The sequence below is a fragment of the Lepidothrix coronata genome, unplaced genomic scaffold (genome assembly GCF_001604755.1).
Source record: "Lepidothrix coronata isolate B3197 unplaced genomic scaffold, Lepidothrix_coronata-1.0 Scaffold22, whole genome shotgun sequence".
In the NCBI taxonomy this organism is placed as follows: Eukaryota; Metazoa; Chordata; class Aves; order Passeriformes; family Pipridae; genus Lepidothrix; species Lepidothrix coronata.
In genome coordinates, this window is record NW_016690202.1 from 1,112,361 (window position 1) to 1,122,296 (window position 9,936).

At 39.9% G+C, this 9,936-nt stretch overlaps 1 protein-coding gene across 1 annotated transcript in view; it reads left to right on the forward strand.

Annotated features, from left to right (window-relative positions):
- Positions 1-9,705, forward strand: part of MTX3 (metaxin 3) — a gene marked incomplete at its 5' end in the record, with an annotated part of 11,383 nt that extends 1,678 nt beyond the window's left edge. Inside the window, 7 exons of the mRNA XM_017808072.1 lie at positions 1,678-1,754; positions 3,296-3,388; positions 4,553-4,735; positions 4,883-4,959; positions 5,821-5,978; positions 6,375-6,463; positions 7,837-9,705. Coding sequence (XP_017663561.1) covers positions 1,678-1,754; positions 3,296-3,388; positions 4,553-4,735; positions 4,883-4,959; positions 5,821-5,978; positions 6,375-6,463; positions 7,837-7,947 — 788 coding nt within the window. The remainder of the gene's footprint in view (positions 1-1,677; positions 1,755-3,295; positions 3,389-4,552; positions 4,736-4,882; positions 4,960-5,820; positions 5,979-6,374; positions 6,464-7,836) is intronic.
- Between the last annotated feature and the right edge of the window lie 231 nt (positions 9,706-9,936).

The window sequence follows — 9,936 nt, forward strand, 5'->3', positions numbered from 1 at the left end:
TCGGCCCCGGCAGATGAACCTCAGGATTAAAGGGTGGGCTCAGTTCAGCGCACGCTGTGTCTCACCTAAAAAATCCACTGTGCAGGCTTGAAGGGTTAATGACCTTTCCCAAATCTTCGCTCGCGAAGACTGGCCATTATTATTATTACATGTTAGGAAGATCAGAGCATGGTATTGAGAAAAGGAAAGTACATAAAGTGCCTGATTGCTTTCTAGTTATGTTAGAACTCATTCAGTTGGTGAATGTCACACCGATCCACAAAAAGGGCCAGAAGGAGGACCCAGGAAACTACAGGCCTGTCAGCCTGACCTCAGTGTCTGGCAAGGTTATGGAGCAGATCATCCTAAGTGCAGTCACACAGCACATGGAGGATTAGACAATGGATCAGACCCAGCCAGCACAGGTTTAGGAGGGGCAGGTCCTGCCTGACCAACCTGGTCTCCTTTTATGATCAGGTGACCCGCCTGGTGGATGAGGGGAAGGCTGTGGATGTAGTCTGTCTGGACTTCAGCAACACCTTTGACACCACCTCCCACAGCATTCTGAAAAAGCTGGCAGCCCACGGCTTGGACAGGGGCACTCTGTGCTGGGTTAGGAACTGGCTGGAGGGCTGGGCCCAGAGAGTGGTGGTGAAAGGTGCTGCATCCAGTTGGCAGCCGGTCACTAGTGGTGTCCCCCAGGGATCAGTGTTGGGCCCAGTTCTATTTAATATCTTTATTGATGATTTAGATGAGGGGATTGAGTCCATCATTAGCAAATTCACAGATGACACCGAGTTGGGGGGGAGTGTCGATCAGCTGGAAGGCTGATCAGGAGGGCTCTGCAGAGGGACCTGGACAGACTGGAGAGTTGGGCTGATTCCAACGGGATGAGATTCAATAAGGCCAAGTGGATGGTCCTGCACTTTGGCCACAACAACCCCCTGCAGCGCTACAGGCTGGGGACAGAGTGGCTGGAGAGCAGCCAGGCAGAAAAGGACCTGTGAGTCTGGATTGACAGGAAACTGAACATGAGCCAGCAGTGTGCCCAGGTGGCCAAGAAGGCCAATGGATCCTGGCCTGGATCAGGAACAGTGTGGCCAGCAGGTCCGGGGAAGTGATTCTTCCCCTGTATTCAGCACTGGTGAGGCCACACCTGGAGTACTGTGTCCAGTTCTGGGCCCCTCAGTTCAGGAAGGATATTGAGGTGCTGGAGCAGGTCCAGAGAAGAGCAACAAGGCTGGTGAAGGGACTGGAGCACAAGTCCTCTGAGGAGAGGCTGAGGGAGCTGGGGTTGTTTAGCCTGGAAAAGAGGAGGCTCAGGGGAGACCTCATCACTCTCTACAACTCTCTGAAAGGAGGTTGTAGCCAGGTGGGGTTTGGTCTCTTTTCCCAGGCAACTGTCAGTAAGACAAGAGGGCATGGTCTTAAGCTGTACCAGGGGAGGTTTGGGTTAGTTATGAGGATGAAATTATTTACAGAGGGGGTAATCAGACATTGGAATGGGCTACCCAGGGAAGTGGTGGATTCTCCATCCCTGGAGGTTTTCAAGATTAGACTGGATGTGGCACTTAGTGCCATGGTCTAGTAACCACAGCAGTGTTGGATCAAGGGTTGGACTTGATGATCTCAGAGGTCTTTTGCAAGCCAGCTGATTCTATGATATAAATTGTTGACTGTATTATTTATGCCCTCTAGGAGATATACCAGTCCTCATATCAGAAGACAAGGTGATTTCTCAGCCAGCAAAAATACTAAACTTCTTAAGAAAGCAGGTAGATTTGTTTTCTTTGCCTAGTAGTGACTCTGCAGGTCCCCGCGGTATACATTGATACTGGCTTCCAAAGTCTGGAAACTCAGTTCAGACCCAGTGCTTTTCTCTTTTTCATATATGCATGAGAATTGCAAAATGGTGGGTAAGAAATTGCAGTTTGAAGTTTGATTGTCAGTTGTGTGAAAGATTAAAAATAGGCATGAAAAAATGTTTGTTGAAAAGGACAAAAACCTGTCCTTAACTGAGCAGTTTGTTGCTGAGCACCCTGCTTGTAATTATCACATCTTTAATGTCATTATGACATAACCTAGGATATCACAGCCTAGGTTTAACTACTTAAATGGGTAGTCATTTCCCAGTGCTTTTTTCTGAAAGATAATACATACAGCATTGCTTTTAATCTGTGTAGTTTATCTGTAGCTTGTAACATAAAAATGTCTGCAGGCGTTTCTTGATCCACATCTATTGCCTTTTGTAGATCTCTTAATGTTTTATTTCCAAACAATAAAGCTGTGTGATTTTTTCTTTTCATGAAGTATAAAGATGTCTAGTAAACCATGGCACCATCTTTTTATTTCCAAGGTGGTCCTCTAGACCACTATTCTGCTTTTACATTACAAATGCACCTCCTACAAAGTCAGATGATCTGATCAATGCCGTAGTGACACTTTAAATCTTTGGGGGGGAAAAAACCAGAATCTGAAAACTGCATTTGAGATGAGATTTCAAATAGCTGTTTTGAAATTCAAATACGAAAGTTTTGTATTCATTTGAATTGAATTTGAATTTGGTATTCATTTGAATACCAAAGATTCCATAGTGTTGGGGAAAAAAACCTTCTTTGAGTTAAAGTGTAACAATTACATGCTTGCCTTTTAGATATCTTGAAGTATCAGTACTGACCCTTTCTTTATAAATTAATGAAACAGATCTACTCACTCCCCCAAAAATTTATCAACCTTTTTAATGTATCTTAAAGGAATCCAGTGTTAGAATTAAAAACTCAGTCAGCTGTAACTGGATTAATTTAGCTGTGCATTTGGTCCCTTACATTGTTAGCATCCAATTCCTTAACTTTTAGAATGTTAATTAAAAGCAAAATATGGGAATGCATGCCTTTTTCTTTATGCTTACACCATCTGAAGTGCCAGATGCTTCTTCAGAAATAAAGATGAGGACTTAACAGAGGTTTGCTACATCCCTAAGCACTGAAAAATTGCCTCTGTATGGCTGGATATTTGCTTGGAAACAAATGGGAAGGAGGTATGAGTTATTTTGGGAATAGGAGGGCCCAAAGATCTAAGAATGGGAAAGTGGAAAAGGGAGATGCAACAAGGTTTGACATAGCTGGCCTGAGTAAGGGAAGATATTCTAGTGAGTGACCGCTTTCTGTCCCCAAAAGTGTTTTTATACTTACTGATTTGATAGCTGTTAAGTTTGAAGTAACTTTGCATTGATCATTTTTTTGAAAGGTTCCCTGTAACACTATTTTTAGGGTTTTGGGTTTAGTGTTGTGTGGTTGTTTTTGTTTTTAATTTGTAGAAGTATAATGCGGATTATGAATTGTCTGCAAAACAAGGAGCTGATACACTGGCATATATTGCACTACTTGAAGAGAAACTGCTTCCAGCTCTGGTAAATATTGATAAATACTTTATAATGGTCAGAATATTTGGAATTGAATGGTACAAGAGGTGCCCAGCATGAAAGACACTAAAGTCTCTCTGCCACAGTCCTGGCTGGAATGTATTTGCTTTGTTAGTCCAATTTTTGGAAATACTGCCTAGCATCATTTGAAAAGGAAAGAAGTGTGTGTTTGTGGGATGTCAAGTAATAATAGTAAATTTATGAAAGACATTTTAAAAGGACACTTACAAGGGGAGGGGGGACGACACACACGAGGGACAACACCACAGGTCGCTTATTTGTTTTGTTTTGTGGTTGTTTGGGTTTTTGGTTGGTTGGTTGTTGTTTGATTTTGGTGGGTTTTCTTTTTTGTTTGTTTTTGTTTGTTAGGGGGCTTTGGTGGTTTCTCGGGGTTTTTTTTGGGGGGAAACAGTATCCTGAAACAGCTTATTGTGGCCATGTTTTGGTTCACTTGATTTTCTTGAAAAAGCTTTGATAAGATATGATATGTCTGAGGAGAGCCACACAGCTGGAAGCCTTTTGAACTGTTCAGTTAAAACTTTGGTAGATTTAAATGCCCGTCAGTAGTTTAATTTTTCAGTTTTAAATAACACATGGCCACATTTTCTCACCATTTCAGTGTAATTACATTAGAACTATAAAATCCACAGACATTGAATCCCCTTGACTTTGGTTTCAGTTTGTACAGAAAAAAGTATTCTGACCAGATGATATCATAAGCTACCTCTCTTCAGCTGACCCTGGTTTCAAAGTCATCATTTCATACTATCTTTTATTTTAAGATTTATATGTAATTTCAAACCAAATTTAAAGAAATTCCAAACCTGTTCCCGTATGTCTGCAACTTTTATTGTAATATATTTTCAGTATACAGTGTATGTGTCTGTACATAGTATATACATAATATTATGCAGATGCATATAGATCTTTTTCATATCTTTGGTGTTTTTCTTTATTTGGAAGGTAGCTATCACCTTAATTATATACTCCACTCAAAGGGTTAGTATATAACTTTATGGAGCCTGATTGCCTTAAATTAGAATAAATCCTGGTTCTTCTGCTTCTCTGACAGAAGTCTTACATGGCAAGTTTTATGAGATGTCTACTGTTCTCATTGAAATTTCAGTTATATTTTTCCTCGTGTTGATATAGCTGCACACTTTCTGGATTGAGGCCGAAAATTACTGCAGTGTGACAAAGCCATGGTTTGCCTCAAGAATTGCCTTCCCACTGAGTTTGTATCTTCCTGGAAAGATGTCCAGGGAAGCACTGAACAGGATCTTGCTGACCAAGGGAGGGCCTCCACTCTACAGTCTCACTGAAGTGGAAGCACAGGTATGTGTTGTGTAGTAAAGAACTTGTAAGTTGGTTCTGTCAAAGGCAAAAACTGAAACAGTGTAGCACACTGCCGATTGATGAATGGTGCTGTGCATACCAGCCTTGCTACACCTAAGGCTCTTAGACAGTCTTGTGTTTCATCAGATATACAGGGATGCCAAGGAGTGCCTAAATCTCCTGTCGAAGAGATTGGGAACATCTCAGTTTTTCTTTGGAGATACGTGAGTGTGGTTTGGGTTTTTTTTGTTTGGTTGGGGTCTTTTTGTAGATGACTAATAAAACACGTACCATATGACTCTGTGAGCACTTGAACTCCTTTTTATTTAACCTGCCAGAATTTTAAAAGTGGTGCACAGTAGTTTCATGTCTGATACACTGCTTTTCAGATAAATCTGAATGAGCGAACAGGCCACAAACAAGATCTTCAGACTGAGGCAATGTGGTGTCTCCCTTATCCAGCATTTTTCCACAGAGAGGCAGATGCTGCCCACAGCTGCTAAGAAAATGTGAGGTGCACTAGAGAACCCTTTTCTAGCCACAGTCACCTCCTGTCTTTGTATGTACAAAAAATGCTTTAGGCTTGAGGTATTACTAGTGCCCCTATGGGAGGAGAGCGTAGGTCTGGGAACATTCCACTTCCTGTGGTATATATGCAGAGCAGGAAACAGATAGGGCCAAGAACATAGTGCCAGCAGGTCCTAAAATGGATAATCTGTGCCTTTAGTTGCTGAAATTGGACAACTCCATGAGAGAGGATTTTGGTCCCCTGGCATATAACTTGACTTTTGTGGTGCCAGAAATGCATTTTAGAGTGGCTTGTTTATCAGTGTATGTGACAACATGACTGTGCTTTAATGCTGAAGTTAGTGTTTCAGCTTGCTAGCACATCTCTAGTTCAGAGGTGCTGAAATGAGTGGATAGTTGCTACAAAGCGTTTACCAGGTTGATAGGCAAAGATGGAATCATGGAAGAGGTATGATCTGTCCTGAGCTGTGTTTGACCTACACAGAAAACTGTTAAGTTGTAAAAGTCTTAACTGTCTTACCTCAGTCACTTCAATGTTTTCTTTTGTCACTTTTTAGGCCTACCACCTTGGATGCCTTTGTGTTTGGTTTCCTTGCACCAGTTTATAAAGTGTGCTTCCCCAGGGTACAGTTACAAGAGCACTTGAAACAGCTTCCCAATCTGTGTCGATTCTGTGATGATATTTTAACTTGCTACTTCAGATTAAGTGTCTCAGGTAAGATGTGTTTCTTTCCCCTTTTTGTCATATATACTTCTGTTGGGATTAGTACTCCAGGATTCCGTCTGCGAGCCAAGGCAGATTAGGTTTTACTTAGTTTATGCTAGAGTTTTTGTGGGAAGTGAAGTGGAGAAACCTCTGAAGTTCAGCAGAAAGGATTGAAAATTAAAAGCAAGGGTAAATACTCAGTTTTAGATTCTGTCAAGCATTGGCAAAATCTTATGGCTCACGCTTAGTACTATTTTTTTCACACAGAGTGGCTTTCTCACTTAAATTCTTCTTTGCATGAAAATACTGCATGAACTTTATCTCCAATATGTGTTTATTTTGAAAGGATTTAAAAGCTTTTGTAAATACCTTTTCACTCTTCGTCTTTTTGCCTTCACTCTCCAGGCCATTCTCCGGCTGGACAGGATACAGCAGATGCTAATCTGCAGAAACTCACACAGCTTGTAGATAAGGAATCCAACTTGATTGAAAAGGTTACTTTTGCTTCAGTCTCTAATTATTCTGCTTTTTGTGGTTACTTGTTCACAGATATTCTTGCATGGCAACTGCAACTGTACAATGGACTTTGCTTCTTTTCTACTGAGTTACATTGTGTAGAGAGGCAGGAAGAATATTACATTACTTGGAAGGAGTAATTAATGAAGCCTTGTACTTAAAAAAGTGGTTTTAATACAGCCAAAAGAACATTGTCTTGCAGGTGTGCATACCAATAGAGGGATGGTATCTTTCCTCAGCAAAGGAGGAGGCAAATGTATTGATCAAAATTCAGAAATGGTCCTGCAAATTAAGACTGATCACCAGGTTTCCTTGCTCCCAGCTGCATGCAGTAATAACTAACCTGTAGTCACACTCCTGCTTTTTCTACATCTTGCTTTTATTTCTTATGTTCTTTGTTTCTAAGGCTGTCACTCAGCACCTGCTGAAAACTGTACAACTTATGCGAAAAATACTTGAGAAGAATTAGTCTTTTCATGCAGACAGAACACTCTGATTGGAAAGATAGAAGGCATTTCTTCCTGAAAAAGACTAGTACATGAAGTAGATCATTAACTATGATCAGCTTCTGTAGCATTAGGTATTGATCCTCTTTCTGGCATTGAAGTGTGGCTATGGAACTTCTGAACAATGGGTTACACAAGCTTTTGTCAGGCATGATTGAAGTAAAGGTGATCTTGCCTTGAGGAAATGGGATGGACCACACATCCTCCACAGATCTCCCCTATGCCGTGGTTTATTCTGTACTAACTAAACTTTTGAGACCACATTACATATAGGGCATTAGATTGATTGCCTATGAAAATGTTAATTATTTATATTCAGAGATTAATTTTAACCTGTCTTTGAAAAACTGTTATCCCCAGTTCTTTATTAAGTGCTTTTTGTAATCTGTAACTAATAAAAATTTACTCAGTGCCTCCAGAACATATCTGGTTTGAAAAGGTTTATTCTTGCATGGTGTTGAACATACAAAAAGCATCCATTGATGTTAGCAGTTTGACTCTTGATCTCCATTCTAGCAGCATTTGGCTATTGTACAAAATTTTACCTCTTAGGAACAGGTAGCAGTGTTGCTTCCTTCAGTAATCTTGACAAAGTGACTTGAGCAGAAGCACACCCATTTGCCATGGGTTTGATGCACCATATGTAATGGAATGAATAGCAGCTCTAAAACAAGCATATATTTGGGAGAGGAAGGAAACCAAAGCACCAGTTTTGGCTGGTCCTAAAGTAAGAGGGTAAAGATATCCCAAACCAGCATTAATGATGGCAGCCCTGACAAATAAGACTAATGCTATAATCTGTATTCTACTGCTTGCCAGATCCGGCTCTCATTATTTCTCTGCAGATGGATGACAACCTTCGTAAGAGCCCTCAGCACCCCCCTCGTAAGCTGACAACACTCAAGCTTGCTGTGCATGGAGAAGAAAGCAGCCCGTTTAATCGTTTGTCACCTTGACACCTCTTGTTGCCCGTACACGTGTGTTTGCCTTCAGCTGAGTGCCACAGTAAATTTTTTTCACGTGAATGTTGTTTTGCAAGGGAAGAATCTGCTAATGGGTAGAAGTAGAGAAGACATACGGCTTTACAATCTTCTGTCTACTTATTTTTTTACGAAATTGCATAGTTAAGGCTGACCGCACACTAAGCTTGAGGCTAAGCTACACAAGGCTTATTACTGCAGATGTTAACATGATTTTGTACAGCATAGTTTTGCCTTTACCCTAGGAGAAATGTTTACCAAAAGTTAAAATTCTGCTTATGGAATGTTCACCATTATTTTATTTTGTGGTTTTTGATTTTACTGTAATCATGTTACTGTATGTGAGTAGGTATACTCTTGTATCTGTCTGAAAATGGCAGAAGTCCAGTTGTGAAGTCTGAAAAGAAACATTGTTGCCCTTTGTTGCAGTTGAGAAATGAAAAGCAATGAGAGGAAGGTAATTTTTTTTATCAAGCTTTAATGAACACACTTGGGTTTTGTGTTTTGGGTTGTTAGCATTTTTGAAAATTTGTCTTTGAAGGGGATTGTTGAAAAGCATGTGCGCTATGGGGATTAAAATGATGCACAATGCTAACATTTCAGTACCTCGTAACAGTCCTTTGTGAAACAGGCTTGACCTGTGCACAGAGTAATACCATATGCTGCAAAACTGTTAAGTTAAAATCATAGAAGACTGGTAGTGGATGGAGAAGTTTGATTGGTTGCTGTCGGGACAAGAGACTTGACTAGCAAGCACTGCATCTCTGGATTGAAAGTAGCTGGTTAGAGCTTTGTAAGAAAGCCAATGTAGGCTTTTAAATTTGTCACAGATGCCTCTTGATCAGTTTTGTCTTTTCAGTAAGCACTACAGTTCATTCAAAAACTAAAACAAAAAAAATGTCTATATTTTTATTGTGTGACAGTCTGTCTAGTTCAGAACTCTTTTCTCTCTGCAAACTGTAATACGTTGCAGGGCACAATTCTTCTGCTTAATTAGTTTTCTCTGTAACAGCAGCCTTGCCAGTTCTAGAGACCCAAGCGATTCCATTAGAAGAGAAGATGCTGTAAACAGCAACGTACTGGTGGGGACTTCATGAGTGGGTGTAAAGAGAATTAGTCAAGGAGATTGGCCAAAATGGCAGCTCTTGGGATACAGAATTCTGATAGCTGTATGTGTGGAATGGCTGTTCAGGGGATTTTTTTCTCCTTTTTCTGGCCAAATCAAAATAGTCTTTCAGCTTCCCTTCAGCTACTAGTCTTGTGTGAGATACACAGATAAATTATTTCCTATTTGTAAGGACAAGACTGTAGATTGTGTACATACTGAACTTTCAGACTTGATATGTAAGGAATGTAATATCTTTAACATTTCTTAATTATAATCAAAATGTTGGGTTTCTAATGAGCCCTTTAAAATAATGTTTAAGCTTCATGCTCTTACCAGAGTATTTGTTGCAGTGATTTGAAATTAATTTAGCTCATACTCATGATAACTGTATAAACTGACCATCCACTACATGCAGAAGTAATTCAAACGGTTAAAATTTTTAACTACCTATATCTTGACAAGATTTACATGAGCTAAGTCATATGGCTTTTCAAAGTTTTTAATTTATAAACATGGCTGTGGAGAATATGCCTTAGTTTGTTGCTTTTGTGAATATGTACAGTCAATGTATAAAATCTCTTTGTAAAAAGGGTCATTGAGATTAAAATTTTGGATTTGTAGTGGAATTTTGGTGGAGTTTTTTTGTGGAAATTATGTTGAGTTTTTTGAATGTTATTCTTTTTTCCTTGTAAAAAGGTTTATTTTTGTCCATTAAAAAAAAAAAAGAAGAAAAACTGCTGACTGCTAGGACACAGAAGTTGAAGCAACTGAGCATATCCATGAGATGAGATTTTAGATTTTAATCACACCTCTTGAGTACCATTTCTTTCTTTCAACACGGTTGCTTTTGGGAAGGG